General features: G+C 43.4%; 1 protein-coding gene across 8 annotated transcripts in view; it reads right to left on the reverse strand.

Moving 5' to 3' along the window:
• The window catches only part of ALMS1 (ALMS1 centrosome and basal body associated protein), a 75,771-nt gene extending 70,188 nt beyond the window's left edge, over positions 1-5,583 (reverse strand). For 7 of the 8 annotated variants that reach the window (XM_068943823.1, XM_009681844.2, XM_068943827.1 and 4 more), the window contains exon 1: positions 5,434-5,583. In XM_068943823.1, coding sequence (XP_068799924.1) covers positions 5,434-5,481 — 48 coding nt within the window. In that variant the 5' untranslated portion in view covers positions 5,482-5,583. The remainder of the gene's footprint in view (positions 1-5,433) is intronic. The other variant, XM_068943824.1, reaches the window with a different exon arrangement.
• Positions 5,584-17,742: the final 12,159 nt, after the last annotated feature.

The raw sequence follows: 17,742 nt of genomic DNA on the forward strand, positions 1-17,742 counted from the left end.
ATACTTTACATTTGTTTTTTAAATAAGCACTGATGTCCTAGCAATTCCTCTTCATTATTCGTCACTGCATAAAGGCTAAAGCCAACAAGCAGATTATCCACTATGTAAACTCTAAAATGTTTTCATTGCTTTTGTGCAATGCACGTTGAGCTCTTTAACAGTCACAAGGGATCAGAATAAAGTGTAACAGGTCTCAAATAAACCAAGAGAAGATTTGTAACAAACTAAGCTGTCAGGGCTGTCCTGGCTGTGTTTCAGAAATAAAATATACACATACTTAAACAATATACACTGACCTTGCAAAGACTACTGGAGCATCTTTTTGCATCTTTTAAAGATTCTGAACAGCAGTAGCTTCCACAGACAAGATACTCTTTCTGCTGGAATAACGCTGGCGTTTTTATGTAGTGTCCTAAAAGGACAGGTGGAAAATTTATCATTTTTTGACCTGCAACAAGCTTGCCTATTCTTTGCCTAATTTCCTAGGGACATAAAGCACGCAAGGTTGACAGGCAGCATATTCTGCCATGCCTCTGTTCACAGCAGTCAATCAACAGTAGTCAATCTATGGCAATCTCAAAGCTGACTACTGTAATACACCTTAATGCTTGAAGTAGAAGCCTCGTTCACCTAATCATATGATAACTTATGTAGGAAGGGATCTCTGGAAGTCAGCTAGTTCAACCTCCTGCTCAAAGCAGGACTAACTTCAAAACTAGATCAGGCTGCACAGGCCTCGTCCAGGCAACTTCTGACCGCTTCCAAGAACGGAGATTCCACCACCTCCACAGGCTCCGGCCCAGCACTTAACCATCCTCTTTGTGAGAGATTGCGTTCTTTGTTACAGTAAGAGGAAATTCTGACTGGAGACACATGAATGCTGCCGCCAAGAAGAGTTTTCCTCTACCTTCTTTACACCTCCCTCTGGTAGGAAAACAGTACTGCCAGATGCCTGCCTTCAGCCTTCTCCTTCCCAGGCCAAACAAACCCAGCCTTCTCATCCTCTCCTCACACACCATGTGCTCCAGCTCCCTGACCATCTTGGTGGCCTCTACTGGACTCATGCCAGTTTGTTATCGCTCTCTTTCACTGGCAGCCCATAGCAGGACACAGGACTAGCTGTGACCAAGCAGAGAGAATAACCACTTCCCTCCACCTGCCAGCTCTGCCCTTATTAGTGTAGCCCAATGTACAGCTGGCCTTCACTGCTGCAAGGGCGTACTGCTGACTCACATTCATCTTGGTGATCACCAGGCCCTCAGGCTCTTTTCTGAAGGGTTGCTCCACGGGCAGTCTCTCCTCAGCCAGTACTGATGTATGGAGTTGTTATCTCCCAGGGAGAAAGATTCTGCTTTTTGCATTGCTAAACTTCATGAGATCTCTCTTGGCCCATTCCTCCAGCTTGTCAAGGTCCCTCTGAATGATAGCCCTGTCCCTCCACCATATAATCCACTCCATCCTTATTGGTGTCAGACTTGATGGCAATGCATTCACCTCATCACCTGGGTCATCAAGGATGACGTTACATAGCATCAGCCCAAGTACTGACCCCTGAGGAACACCACCAGTTAGATTTTGAATGACTGACCACTACCCTTTGAGCCCAACAGGTCAGCCGGTTTTGCCACCACCTTGTGCCCACCTACTCAGTCCCAATCTCCCCACTGTGGCTACAAGAAAGGGAGATAACGACAAAATCTTGGTAAACTCAAGGTAAACGACATCCATTGATCTCCCCTTGTCTCCAGGACAGTCATTTCCTCAAAGAACACAATCAAGTTGGACAAGCACAGCTCGCCCTTGGTAAGCCTGTCCTGGCTGTTCCCAGTCACTACATTGTCCCTCACATGCCTGGAAATGGCTTCCATGATCACTGGCTTTATAATCTCCCCATGACCTGCAGACAGGCTAACTGGCTTGTAGCTCCTCAGATCCTAATTCTTCCCCTTCTTGAAAATGGTTACAACATTAGCCTTTTTCCAGTCATCACAAACATTCCTCAGTCATCACAACCTTTCAGAGATGATAGAGAGAAGCCTTTCAAATACATCAGCCAGCTCCCTCACCACCTTCAGACACAGAAGTCTATAGGACTGAACAGAGCGTATGTTCGGTTTCCTTAAGCAGTCACTGTCTTGAGCCTCTTCTACCACAGGCACCACCTCTCACCCCAAAGCTCTGCTACTACATGCAGAGACTGAGTAAGGAAGATTTGCATGAAACTATGGTCTTATCCCACTCTTCAGCGCTGAACGTGGATTGTTTTTTCTATTAATTCAAAACTAATTATTGTGAATGTCCAGTTATAAGAACTTAGTAAATGCCCAATATCTGCTAGCAGTATTGCAATCATTTCAGCAATCTAACCACAGAGAGTCAGAACTACTAACTTGTTAGGAGCATCAAAGCATCACATTCTTCTCTACTTATACCAAATAAAGACAAAAATTACTGTAAGCATCTATCTGAGACTTCAGAACAACTTGTTTCACACATGGTAGCTAAGTCATGTTATTTTCACTCCTGTGCAAAAATCCTTTAATTGCTTGCAGCCCAAATCTGAACTTAAACATGAACATATAATGGTGTCCGGGGGGGGGGGGGGGGGGGGGGCAGGGGGAATACTTTTATGTAATGAGAAAGTCAACAACTTCTTTACTTTTGCAGCTTTGGACCGCTGTAAAAAGTGATGAGTATTCCCCATTTTTTAATATACGCTGTTATTTGGATCACGCTTACAAAAGTTGTAATTTGTACCCTACTGTCTGTCCTCCGAATTGTAAGGAAACGTTCATTTCTTTATCTTTTCCACACTAAATTACCATTGAAATAAAAGTTACCTCTGGCAGATGTACCTTAGTTTGATATTTCTTCTTAGCTTTAAAAAAGGAGAAAGAAAAATTTCTATTGATGATGGACCTTCTGGAACGTAGCCATTAATTCACAGTGCTATTCTAAGAATAAGAACCAAAAGCAGGATCCCAGAGGAACTTATCTGTAATACTTACATGCGCAGCTAAATATACAATCAAAAACTTTGCAGGATAAGGCTTAAAACGTCCTTATAATCAAAGATAAACTAAAAGGGGAAACAGACAAACTATTTTCTTTGGTAAAAGAAATAAAATAAATAGCATAAGTAGTAAAAATATTGCTATAGTGAAGTTAAGAGAGTTTCTTCTGGCTTTTACAACCTGATGCCAAAGTCTCATAATGTCTTTAAGCCAGCATAAACTGGTACGCTAGCATGGCTGGAAGGTGCAGTCCTAGTCTCTCGTCAGTGAGCAAAAACTTAGAATAAGAGTTGACTAGATTTTTTTTTAAGCCAACTCTAACCCCAGTTCACTGCATAGCCTCGCTATTTTTTCTGGCGTGTGTTGGAACATATGACAAAACAACACAGAAGTACCAGCAAGTAACCAGGGCACAACAGAACCAGTCACTTCTTTTGGTAGGAGACCTGAGGCTTGCTGATTTATAGAGCACTTATGAAACTACAGCCTTAGGTGCCACAACTAACTCAAATCCGGTTTTTCAGTGTTATTATCTCTTTGGCAACTGAAACTATAGCCAAAATAATCTCTTGCAGCAAAAATACATAATAAAAGCATAACAGCAGCCATACTAAAGCAGACAGAAGTTCCACCTGGCCTGCTATCTATAGGGACCCACATCCCCTTGTCCCAGAAGATCAGTAGTATACTGGCAACAAGCTTGGCTCAGCTCCATCTGGTATTCCCAGATCTGGGCTCTGGTTGTCAGAGCAGCAATTAAACCACAGCACAAAACAAAGGTAAAGAACAAAGCAAGGGCGCTCTAAAACAAAGAAAAAAGTAAAACGCCCAAAAAGGAATAAGACAGACTGATTTATAATGAATACGATGAGGATATGAAGCTGAAGGTAAGTTCACCGGTCTACAACATCACATACAATTCAGTATCATAAAGTTGATTATAAAACTTGTCTGTGTCTGTAAATCAACATGTTGATGAACTCCACTTCTACTGAAATATATACAAAAATACACAGCTATGCAAGAACCTTCCCTTCTACACTATGGCTACTTAGTTTTCTGGAAAACATGTGACAAAGGTCCTTCACCAAAAGGCTTTTGGAAAGTGAATTAGACTGCACCATCTGAATCCCCTTATTCACATTTGCTGAGGCTGGCCTTCCCTTTAACAAATCATATTAATCCATCTGACCGTTTCTAGTCTTTATTATAATTTGTATTAATTTTCCTGGTAAAATTGAAGCCAATCTGTGGGTCTTCCCAGGAAACCTTTGTAAAAACTGGTATCATACCTACCACTGTTTATCATTTGGCTGTTGCACCTCTGAGTTCCTTCAGAGCACTAGCATGAAGATCTTAAGGGAATGTTACCTGGCCCTTGCTGCTTGTTACTTTTCATTGTGTAGTTCTTCTCTACCTTTCCTAATAAACATCTCCAGGTCCAAGTTTCCAAAATCACCTATTCAAGTACCCAATGCAAAGATGCCTCCCATCAGTTTGTGCAAGTTAGGACTTGCACAGGTGCTGCAGGTCCTTCACACTTTTGGAAACCACCACCACACTAACGGTGGGACAGATAAGACCAGGTGCCACAACTCGGCCGAAGCACATGTAAGAAGCTTCCCAAAGTGCTCAACAAGGGGCAAGCCCAGGAAGGCACGGACCCCCAAACGTGGGGGTGGCAGCCATGGCCACATGAGATAGGACACCCTGATCGCCAGGCTCCTCTTCCCAGTCTCCCACCTTCCAACACCAACACAGCAAGGTGTGCAGAGCCGTGCACGGGCCCTTTTAAGACATGAATGACTTCATGGGGACAGTCCAACCTCAGGGGCTGTGACTTCCCAGGAAGGTTAGCAGTCAAGCTAACGGCACCCACCCCTTTCCAGGGCTGGGAAGGGGGTAGAGGAAACTGGCCAACTACACACACACACCCTCCTCCTCTTAGGGCAGGAAAAGTAGGGAGGATCTCATTACTGTCCAACTTTTTCCAGAACAGGAGCTGCAGGGGGGAAAAAAATCAGGAAAGTTACAGTAGTAACTTTCTCCAGGGCAGGAGAAAGGGGGGAGGGATTAGGCCAGTTACAGCCCCCCTATTCTCGGGGCAGGAGAAGGGGAGGAGAGAGGGATCAGGCCTGTTTGTTAGAGCCCCTCTTTCCCCAGTGCGGGACGATCAGGTCAGTTACATCTTCCCCTCTCCTGGGGCTAGAGAAACCAGAGGAATCAGCCAGATACAGGCTCCTTCCCGCGGCACAAGAAAGCGGGGGGGAGGGGGGATCAGGCCAGTGTGTCCCCCGCTTCCCGGGGCAGGAGACACAAGGGCCGGGGAGGGAGGGAGGCTCAGGCCAGTTACCGCCCCCCGCCCTGCTCCGTAACCCCTCCGCGGACCAAACCGTCACCCCTTCCCCTCCGTACTCACAGGGACCCGTTCCTCCCGCTCCTCCTCCTCCCTCTCCTCCGGCTCCATGGGCGGCAGGGCAGGCAGCAAGCAGCCCCCTCCTCCTCACAGCCGCCCGCCGCCGCGCAGGCGCCGCCGCCCCGCCCCGTCGCTAGGGACTCTGGCGCCGCCGCGCACGCGCAGACCCCGCCCCGCCGGCAGCGCGGGAGGGCGGGGCGCGCGCCGGCGGGAGCCGTTGGGGGGGTGGGAGGGGCCGCGCGCGGGCCTCGAGGAGCCGTTAGCGGGAGAGCCGTTAGCGAAGGGGGGGGGAGGGGCCGCCGGTTTTGGCGCGCAGAGCGGCGGGTCGCTCGCCGGATGCGACCGCTGACAGAAATACGCGCACACACGCGCACGCACGCACACAGAGACACTTCCCCCTATTCTTCTGCGTTCATAAAGCAGCAATACTTGATCATAGCAAATCCCGGCACTCAGTGGTGAGCATATAACAGAAGCCGGTGGCAGACATTTCCAGCTTACGTAGCTGTAGTCAGAGAATGAGACGCAATTTTCCGGGTGTGAAGTTGGTTGGGTTTGTTCAAAGAAGTGACCGGGAGAGGTGGTCCTGTCCCTGGTGGTCTACCCTAAGCAGTCTTCCCAATTGGATTCGGGAAAAGACAGGCTTTGAGTTCAGGGGAGATAACTCTACAGCCCGGGCACACAGAGAAATCCAACGTCTAGCTGAATCCGTACAGTGATCCCTGTAGGCGCTGCTGTCCGTGCAGTCCCCGTCGTCATTCATGCCCCCACTCTGTGTGCCGTGAAGGAAAGAGAAACCTCCATGTTCTCCTAACAGAACCATAATGCTTTTACTGAGGCATTCGGTACAAGAGCTTCTGGCTATAATGACATTTTCTGTTTCAGCTGGTTGTCAGCAAGGACGAGGAAGGAATTTCCTCTCAAAAGCACCATTGCCCAGATGTATTTTGAGTTTTATTTATTTCTCCTTCTCTAAAACATCCGGAGCTGGTGACAGCTGAAGCCAGAGCAGCAAAAGATGCAGATCATTGATCTGACACAGGGTAGGTATTCCTTCCCCCACGACTTCAAAGGTACGGAGGAGTGAGAGGAATCTCCAGGGTCCTTTAGCGCAGGCTCAAAATCCTTATTTCACAGACAGAACATCATTTAATCTTTCACAAACTTATTGAGCTCCTTCTCAAAGCAATTAAGCTTTTCTGCTGTCGGTGTAAGCAATATATCCAGCTGTCATTAGAATATAGCTCCGAACTGCCCACTTCCTTGCATATAAGACAATAAATAACTGCACCAGTTTTCATTCTCTACTAAGTAGAGAGAAATTGAAGTGGATTAGAAAATGAAGGTGCTTCCATAACATTTTCTGTGTCCTGAGTTATTTATTCTCCTCATAGCAGTTATCTGCCATGTATCCAATGTAACATCTCCCAAAAGACAGTATATGTTCATTTTTGACTCTGTTGATTCTGCAGTGAATCGGGTGCTACTTTTCAGTACTAGATAAATCAGAACACTGAAAAATATCGAGGAAAATAGTCCTTAAAATATTTACAATGATACGAAATGCTGACAAGAAAATTCATTTTTATATCCAAGCCCATCTCCTATTATGAATGCAAGTAAATTGCTGGTCTCAGCCTATCCTAGTCCTTATCTATGAACATCCCCCAAAATCATCACCTAATAATTTAGAAGCGAGGCTTAAGAGAATAATATGTACGAGGGTGCGTGCCTCGGGTAACAGGGTGACGAAGACAAGAGGCCTCAATAAAAAAGTAAATTCCTCTGCGAGAAGCAGAGATTCCCTTCTTACTTACACTGCAAAGCGTAACGAATAGTCTGTTTGATTTCAGTGCCATTTTTCCCTAATTACAGTGGTATAAAGGAGAGGAGAATTTAGCCCATACGTTGTAGTGCTAATAACAGTTCCAAATGTCATCTGTGAGAAAGCTTGCCATTTGCTTTTCTCTGCTGCAAATGACTGAAGGACTTCTCTTGTCATACAATACAGAAATTCTGTCATACCCTTTATTTTTAGAAGAGCGATTCGCAGGGAGAGAGGGGAGGAGGAAGGGTTTTCTGAATGTTTATCAGTTACACATCACACAGGAAGCTGTTCAAATTCTTTATTAATTTTCTAACAATATCTAGAGACTTACTCAGGCTGAGATGTAATATGCTAAAATCCTTTCCAATAAAATGTCATTTGAAATGAAAATCAGACAGGCATTACAGGCCGTGACTGTGGGAGATTATCAGAGAGAGCCAGGCCTGAGCAACACTACCTGGTTTGGCTTTCCCCAAAACTCCGTAGAGTCCAAGGACTTTTAAAGGTGAAGTATAATGCATTAAAATGAAGCAACTGAAGAATGTGCTAATTCCATGGTAGAGTATAAAATATAGCCATGCCTCATTACTGCAAATATCTTTTAAGAAGACATATTTAAAAATCATGTCCTGACTTGTGCCAATGACATAATTGCAAAGCTCTTGGCATAGGGATTCTTTATACCTAGCACAAAAGCACCCAGGCAGACTGAGGACTCTATGTCTGACCTCCGTAGAAAAATCTAGTAAAAGCAGATATAAAGTACCGTGAATATTATGACCCGTTAATTAAGAGTCTCTATCCCTTACCACAGCTGATGATGCCGGGCAGCGTGAGACAATGAAGAGAAATGTAATCTGTGAATGGTTATGATATTCTCAGCTATTGCAATTTTTGGCTGACCTCTTGGCACACCAACAAAATAGGAAGCTGATTTTCATATCTTTTGCTGAAGGTAAAAATAATTGAGTTTTCGGGCTATAGGATTTGGATGCACAGAAGTACTTGGAAACTCAATGTTATTGGCAGCTGGTCAACAGGATCCGTCAGCTGTCTTTGAAAATCTCAGCTATGATACTTTTTGGTTTTGTGTATAGGTATTTCAGTGTCAGGTATGTTAAAAGCTTGCACCTGACAGGGGCTGCTGCACTCTATCTTCTCCTGGATTGTGGTTTTAAAAATTTATTTGATTTAGTGGGAGAGACTCACGGAATCTCTACATCTAATCTTGGTAAAAGAAAAGTAAGCAAAAAATCCTGAATGAAGAATAGCAACAGATAAAAAATGTCAGTGGGCAGGAGGGTGGGCAGCAAGGAGAAAGAAAGTGCTCATACTCAAGAAGACTAATTAGATAGGTGATACAATTAGTGAAAGGACAGTGGGAGTGATGAGTTAAAAGAAAAGCTGAAATACGTATATGTTAGTGCAAGTAAAGGAGTTTGAACTAGTGATGCAGGACATGAAACCAGGTATTTTAATAACAATAATAATGAGTTACAACTCGTGACTAAAGCACAGGTACTAAAGAATATGTGCTGTTCAGGAAAGATGGAAATAAATGTGTGAATGGGGAGGCTGCGTTGTGTGCCAGTTCTTTACTAGACTAAAGAAATAAGAATTAGAATGGATGGAATAGAACTAGAATAGGTCAAAATAATTTGGAGGAAAGCTCATAAAAGAATTTTCTTTTTACTGTCTGCAGTAGTACTAGCAATCCGCCATAATTACTGAAATACTGCCAGAGAAAGTTTAAGGGTTTATTAGCTGATTCCGTCTAAATTAGATTGAGGGATAAACAGAATCTGGACTTAACTGCAGTCTTCAATCTCAAAAGGGCAAACCATGATTAAACTAAGATGACTACTAAGTGAGAGCAAATGACCAGAGCAACTCGGGCCCAGTTTCACTCCACCTAACTTCAGGCACCTAAGGGGGATACCTAAGCTGGTACCACAGTTGCTCAGCAGTCCCTAGGGAAGTAAGATTCAGCACACTTCAGATTCCCTCTCTGAGGGTATCTATTCTTTCCAGTGGCCCCGGAAGGTGCCTGGGATAATTAAGCATCTAAGTTAGGTACACTGGTAAGATGTTGAAAAATTGGTTAAATGCACCCAAGTTTAGGGTGCCTGAATATGGAGAAAGCTTGAAATTTCTCTCTGTCAGTTTTGCATAATCTATCTGAAATTTATATTCCATGTACAGGAGGAAGACCTTGCAATGAAGGGCTCTGGACTTGGGTAAAAAGCAACCCCCAAAAGAATACTAGGAATAAACAGGGACCCTAAAAGTGTGATCAAGAAAACTCATCATTAGAGAGAGCTATATCTTAGGGATGAAAAAATTAATTAAAAATGTAAAGGGGTAAGAGGGGATAAGAAAAGAACCCCGCTGCCTTCCTTCCAAAGAATGAGAAATGCTGAGCCCCTGATTTCAGCAAATGGAGCATATATTAGTCAACCTTTCCCCAGTGACCCAAAAAGTAGGCTGATAGCACTGCTGCAAAGCATGCTGTTTATTGACATTCCGACTGACAACAGATAGTGCAACTCCTGCAAGTATTGCAGTCACAGATTCAAGACTTAAGTCTTGACTCACATGTTATGCAATCCCTCTCCTCACCAGGAAGCTAGAAAGAACCTATTAAATCTGCCCACACAATGTCTCTAATGCCTGAGCTGAAAGTGTTAGGAAATTATGATAGATTTAAGAGAGTCCTTCTCCAGGTTTCAGACAAATCAGGGGAGAGTTCCTTCAGAAAAATGCACAGCTAATTATGGATTTGCCAGCTGAGATAATGTTTGAAGGTCCAAGTTTTTTTTTAATTAAATCAGAGGTTTGCAATTGAGCGCTAACATTTCTGGTAAGAGTCTGTAGGGAGTAGCCTTGGAATTGGTAAATCAGGTGCCTGAATAAACCGACTTGTCAAGCTAAAACATTACATTTTTGAATTATGTGCTAAGTTTAAACAAAAAAGAAAAAAATAAGTGGATTTAGTGAGAATGAAAAATGACAAACTGACAGTTCTGGAAACAGGAGTACTTCTTTTTACCCACAGAATTAGAATAGCACCTGCAATACACTTTCTGTCTGTATCTTCCCACCAATATGATTTTGCTCTTGAGAGCAAATGCCTTTAGAATTGTTTACTCTCCATGACCCGTTCCAATCTTGGCTTCTGTGCTGCATATGGCTGCCAAAAAGATGCCAATTTCAGCTAGTTCTGTTGGTGGCTTTTGGATACTTCAAACCTAATTGTGCCAGGGTTATCTGACTCTTCAAACAAATCTACCTAATAAAATCTGCAATAGGCATAAGGGCTCTGAGACTGCACCCATGGAAGCTGAAGCATCTGTTTTATGCTTGAAACGTTGAGGAGTCTATTTAAGTGTTCAGTCTCTCTTCTTCAGTAGCATGCTCTAAGTCCATCCACCAAAAGAAACATAGTGCATTGGCATCCAGGGTATCTGAATTAAAGACCGAGGATGTAATTAAGCTTATGGATTGAAACACCTAAATTTAAGTGTCTACACAGAGGTTTCTACATGTGGATTATGTGTTTAAACCCCACTACAACCAGTGGCAATCCAGAATGGGGTCCAGTTGCCTAAGCATAGCACCTAGTTCCGACTGAGATACTTCCACATCTGCCTGGAGCTGGCGAGGGGGAAGGCTATCATCCTTCGGGAATGATTGCTTTCCATGGACTCCGTGGAGGCATTCAGCTACTCAAATGTAGGTGTCTGCTTTAGGGTGAGCTGAATTACTCCTGCACTTCTTTGGGCTAACTCTGTTATCCACACAGGCACCTAGTGCCACCTGAGATGTAGCAGAGTTCCTAAGACATCCATGCAGAGCTGGTAAATCTGACACCAGACTTGTGATAGACCTGTGCCCTTATGGAAATGGAGATTTGATACCACTGGGCATCTCAAATAGCACTAGACACCTATGTTTAGGCAAAAGAATTGATCCTCAGATTTTAATTAACTCTAAAGGGAGCTCAGATGCCTAATTCAGATACAAACGTTCACACAGAATCACAAAATGGTTGAGGTTGGAAGGGACCTCAGGAAATCATCTAGTCCAACCCCCCTGCTCAAGCAGGGTCATCTAGAGAGTGTAAGCATCTGAAACAGTGAGCCGAATCATACCCCTCACGGCCCATCTTGAAAGTTAGCTTTACTGTCGTGAATTACTTGTCCATCATTTCTTCTAGATGCTGATCCACCAAAAAGATGCCCTTCTCACTAATCCTTTGCAAAACAGTTACCGTCAGTGAAAATCCATGCAGGTCTAAAGATATGCTTTCAGTCCTCCTGTTTTAGGATCAAAGCCTTAAGTTTGTAAAAGCTCTGTGAAGATATAAACTGCCGCAAACCAGTCTTGTTCTTGCAACCCTTATTCAACTTCCATACTCGCGAGAGGAGCCTCTCAGTAAATATTCTCCACTTTTTCTTTGATGGCTGTTTCTGAGTCCACCTGCTCTCTTTCAGGGTTGACCATTAGTCCACAGTCAGTTTTTCCATGATGACCAGTGCCGACATATTCTCTTCCGTGCACAGCCCTCCCTGTCTTTCCACCACTTCTCTAGCCATTACTTACCTCTACTCATCACTGTCTTCTACCTTTGAATCTTCTGCCCTTCTCTCCCACTGCAAGGTTACCCAGTCTTAGCTCATCCCTGATATCAATTCTTTGCTTCTGTGCTCAGACCGCAGAGTGTTTTGGGTGGATAGGCAGCATAGGAGTTATCTAAATTTGATGCCTACAGTGTAGATTTCTAATCTGAGCTCATGAATGTAAGCTCCCTTTACAATCTGTGGGGAACAAATCATGTTCTTTTAGGGCATGAGTCAGCTGATCTGTTTTAGACATCTATTTTAGGATGAGATGAAACATATCCTCAAAGTTTTTGCTCTTCTATGTTGACTTCAGAGGGAACCCAGGGTGACTGGCTCAGATGGAGATATCTGTGCTATAAAAGTCTATCTTTGGTCTGATGAATCCCAACAACAGAGAGCAAGGGTGACTTCATCCACTATATATTCATTCTCTTGAGTGAATTCACTCAACCTCAAGTTCTGCTAGCAGTCTAATATACTATTAGACTCTTGCACTATTAACTCCTTCAGGATCCTTTGTTCTTTGCTCTCCTTCTCTCTCCGCACGGGATCTTGCCTAATATTCCCAAGAGAATATGGACAAAATATGTGGTGGCCCTTCTGTACCTCTGTGCTTCCCTGCGCTCTGTCTGCCTTTCATTCTCCGCCTTCAAGCTCATTGATGCAGGAGTTTCCTGATCTTGCCTGCACTTGCCTCAAAAATCTCGTACTGTCTCATGATCTCCTTTGCACTCACTTTCACCTCTTCCCCTACTCTGTCCTTAAGCTCTCGTTCTTGACTGGTAATTTCTCCTCACAATGCCATCATGCTTTATGTTTCGTTGTCTTCAAAAACTCCCACTCTGAGATCCACTCGCCACACCCATTCCTGCCCCACCTTGCTTTTTCTCTCCATCTTTAAGCTCATTGAATGCACTCTTAACAATTGCTATCAGAGTCACAGAATAATTAAGTTTGGAAGGGATTTCTGGAAGTCATTTAGTCCAATCTCCTGCTCAAAGCAGGTTCATCAGGTTGCTAAGGGCCTTGTCCAGTCAAGTTCTGAATGTCTCCAAGGATGTAGATACCAAATCTATCTTGGATTCCTCTTCTCCAGTGTCCACCCCTTTCAGTACCGAAGAAGTACCCATTCCAGAGCCCCTCACGACTTTTTAGAGGTAAATCTCCAAAGCAGTACTTCATCCTCAGTGTCCCTGACCTGCCAGGCAGTTCCAAAATTTACAGTGATCTCCTGGAAGTCTTATCCTTCTTTGGTATCCTCCTATTTCTTTAATGGACTCTTTAATATGTGCTTTGGAGAATCTTTCTCTTCTGCCTCCTAGTGGAGGTGTCACAGGGCTCTATGCACTGTTTGCCTATGAACTCCTGTTACATCTCTAAAATCTCGCAGACAAACACAAATTCGTGTACTGCTTCTGTGATAACAGCTCACAGATGTAGCCCTTTATTCTACCTTCCTCAGTTTGGAGCAGAAACCTAGCCTGTCTTTGATATCTCCGTATTGTGGATGTCGGTTCATGCTCTGAATGGCTAAGAGCAACACTCTTAACCTTCCGCCAGCCCTTGTCTGCTTTTCTTAGCACGTCACTATCGCTCAGACTTTTAATGCAGGCCTCCCCTTTGACTCGGGTATGCCCCTTGGTCCTCTCACTTAGGATGTCTAAACGTCTCTGATTCTTTCTGCCTGAAGTCACTGAGATGCAGTCATTCACCCCCAGCCATCTCTCATCATAAGTGCTGCAGTATTCTCTTCTCTGGACATTGCAGTCTAACCTCACCTGTACGATTTGCAGCTGCAGAACCTAACATTTTGTTTCTATTGCCCTGTTCACTGCATCCACCTACTGGCTCCCTCCTCTCCATTGCCTCAAACTTGAAAGTCTATTCTTCATTTTCAAAGCCCTTTTTGACTTACTCTCATTGCATCCCTCACCTTTCATCAGCATCAAGAGGTCAGCTCCTTTTGCCAGCGTTACCTGCATTCATTACCTCCGTGTTAGCTTTCATAAAAGCCCTTTCATGCTCTTTCCCATGCCACTCCTCGCATTTTGCTGTGATTCCTGCAAAAAGCTGCCTAGCAGACTACTGGGGTGCTGAGATTACTTCCTGTCATGCTGATTAACATTGTATCATTGTTTCCTTGCATTCCTCCATCTGTCTGTTTCCATCTGTTATATCTTGCCTTATCCCTAGACTGTAGGCTTTTAGAGACAGAGACTGTCTTTTTTATTTCTGTGTTTGCACATGATACAGTGTGGCCCTTGTCTGTGAGCGGGGCTGAGAGACACTTTAATAATAAATGTTCAACAAAACACACGCACAGCAATGAACGTTTAGCCTTCGATTCTCACAAGAGAGAAAAGAGGCCCTGAATTTTTACCAGACCTTGCTTCTATTCCTCAAATGCTCTTTAGGGGAAGTGGGATATTACCTCAGTTTTAGCTATCTGATCAACCTTAAATTATTTGTCTTATAATTACAAACTTGCAAAGTAAGACTAGTAACGTGGAACTGTAGTTCATTTTCAGGCTTGGCTAAGAAAAGGCTGTAACCAGATTGAGCAATTTTAGTTAAGCAAATTAAGGGTCTAAATTTAGCTGTGTAACTAAAATTCCACTAATCATAAACCATCGCCCCAAGTTAACTGCATGATCATCTGCTTGTCATAGTTTGGTATGATATAGAATCCTTGTTATTTGGTTTCTGACCAGTCTAAATTCATCATTACAGTGTTAGTCATGCCATGAATGTCTGGAACTTACAATGCTTAACATTTTGCTTCTTTCTTACTTCATAGAAGGTTTTTTTGGATTACTTTACCATTAAAGTACAGTGCAGTACTATTCTGGGATAGAACCCTCTAAAATTAACCGAGTTTTTATACTTCATAAAAATAAGAGACTTACATGAGAAACTGTCTATTTAAATGCTCATTCTTCAATTTAATATTGAGTAGCAAAAGCAGTAAATGAATTTGCTCTTAATCACATTAATGAACTTGATTATTTTAGGAATGCATTCTGCCAAGCAGGTTATCTATTTTAGTATGTAATAGCATCATAAATTAAATGGAACAGTTAAAAGAAAACGTGTAGCAAATAACAGATACATTAAAAGTTTTGATGGGAGGGAGTTGGAGGGGAGAACAGTATAAAAGCAACAGAGTCACAGATATGTGTTTTATAGGATCCAGTTGTCCCATTCGGTCATTTCCAATATAGTCAAGAAGGAAAAAAGATTTCCTTGGGCAGAAAGTATAACTATGTTATGTTATCAGTAAATGTTTCCTACGCAGGCCATTTTTTTCTGTTCTTGATATGTATCCCCCGAACTTTGCAAATTCTAGACAGAAAATCACTCCAAGGAAACCTAGTAATAAGAGGAAATATTTATGTCTTGACACATTAAAATTCCCCAATCAGAAACAAGGCCCGTTGTACTAGGCACTGTACAAATGCACAAAGGAAATATTTACTCTGCTGAAAGGGTGATAGAGCAAAGGGTTAGACAGAAAGTAATTATTGAAACTGCACCATGACTGGGACAGTCAACCCTTTGGGAGCTTTAGCTACTGAAAAATCACCTGAACCCTTGCTTTGTCACTGACTTATTGGAAGGAGATGTCCCTGGAATTCCCGTTGTGACAGCAATGGTGAGCTTTTCCTAACCATCCTGCCAAATACTTCCTCCAGCTCCTCTTTAAAGTAGGTCACCTGTATATTGGAAACAAAAGAGTCCTGAGGTGCACAGAGCAAGCACAGACTTTGAGCTTCAGCTATGCTGCTTCCCATTGTGCTTAAACCTGCCTTGGAAAACAAACTCTGATCAGCAGCTCTGGCTTTGGCCTCTTTCCTCTTATGTGCAGATTTATGTGATACTGCCATTAACTTCCTAACATCTCAAGAAGATAAGAAAGAAAATTAGCCCTCACCATCACAGCAGTTTGCCAATTCTAATGAAGAGCAATTACTGCTGGGGAATGGTAAATGTTTCCCATCGGCAGATTTCCTTTTTTGCAGCCCACAGCTCCCCTCAAGGGTGACAGCCACTTGCTTTGCCTAAGCTCAGAGCCAGCCTTGGTGATGGAAATGACATTCAGGCCTCAGCTATTTTCCGTTCTAAAACATTCGTGCCCATTTCAACCCACTGATGAATTCTGGTTAGTTTTACAATATGGTCTCTTCACTGCCTGGGAACAGCTCGCTTACTCATCCATGCCATTGAGAGCTATCCAATGATGCAACATTCAATACGTTGTCCATTTAAGCTGTATTAGGTCTGCCAGCCTAGGGCTAAAGGATGATAAAACTGTGAAAAAAATGAAATGAAATGAAAGATGATTGATAAAAATACAATTCCACTGACAATTTCATCTGTGGGCTAATAACTCGCTCAATGTTTTTTTAATGATAATAACACATGCTTACATAACATCTCCTCTTCGTGGCTTCCTAAGCATTTTTAAGTATTAATTAAAGCCCAAAACAGCCATGTGCGGCAGGTGGGAATTCACATTGAATATTGCTATCATCACTTCTTCATTCCACAGATAGAGAAGTTGACAGAGCTGGCTAAAGGCTTCTTAGCACTGTAGGCAAACTTGAATACACTCCGAACAAAGTAGCTTCCCTACGTGGCTTCTCCTCGTGCAGTATGGGAGCTAGGAGAGATGGCGGGCACGGAGTAAGGTCAGATGTGTGGGCAGAAGGTTTCTGGCCACCCCTTGCCAGGAGTGGACTGCTTGTTCAGATTTCTGATCCTGATCCACACCACAGTAGCAGTCCCTGGGGGGAGTCTCTCTGCTATTCTGCTGAGCCAACACAAGCTGCAGACTTGTGGCCACTGCTGTGACATTCAGAATCGTCTTTGTCTTGCTTGAAGCTCAGCTTTTACTGCTTTAGGTAACCACCTACGACTGTGCCTAAAGACAGTTCTGGAAACTGGGGAGAAGCAGTGGGTAAGAAATCTGTAACAAACCCAGGAAAGGAGTGGGGTCTCTTCATACACATCTCTGAGTTACAGATCACCTTCATTCTCGGTGCTGTCCGCAACAGCGTTGCCGAGTGGACAAGAAAAAGCAACTAGCCTCATCGCTGAGGCAGGCACTGACAGGGGGGAAAAACGAGAATGAGCTGTAAAGAGAGGTAGTGGAAGGGGTCTATTCAATTCCTTAAACAGAGTGCGGGGTCAGCCATGCGAATGTTTTTGTATTTCAGCCAACCATAATGTTTCTCTCCTTTTCAAAACTCTCGAGTCAAATCATGTCTCTCTGTGTTCTCACTCTGCCCTATGAACTGTCTTGAAAGATCATTCCTGTGTAACTGCTGTGCCTTTGAAGCCAAATCCTGTAAATCGTCACTTCCAGTCCCTGGACTTCCTACGATGAATGCAAATTCATAATATGTAGTGGTATCTGAATCAAGCCTTTATTTCGGGGCGGGGTGGGAATGGGGGGTAGTTACTATTGTTGATGTTGTTTCTTGTGTCCTGGCCATAGTCCAACAAAGAAATGGTTCTCCTTGGCCAGCACACTGCAGAAACTCAACTCCAAGTTACTCGATCTTAGCTGAAACAGGAGAGGCACACGAGATGAACCTAATTTCTTCTGTCTACCTGTGGCTGCCCACTTGTACGGCTGGCATTCAACCTCCCATGTAGTCAATGGAGATCAGGCAACGGAGTCCAGAGAGTGGTTCATGTCACCTTAAAATGGATGCTTGTATTTGCTATGCTCTTCTTTATACCATCGGAGCAGATTAGGTGCATGAGGGACCATAGAAATACAGCCAAAATATACTACCATAGAACTCCACTTATTTATTTAAAAATATATATTTGTATTTACCCTCTGCAGATTCCTTT

The sequence above is a fragment of the Struthio camelus genome, chromosome 4 (genome assembly GCF_040807025.1).
Source record: "Struthio camelus isolate bStrCam1 chromosome 4, bStrCam1.hap1, whole genome shotgun sequence".
In the NCBI taxonomy this organism is placed as follows: domain Eukaryota; kingdom Metazoa; phylum Chordata; class Aves; order Struthioniformes; family Struthionidae; genus Struthio; species Struthio camelus.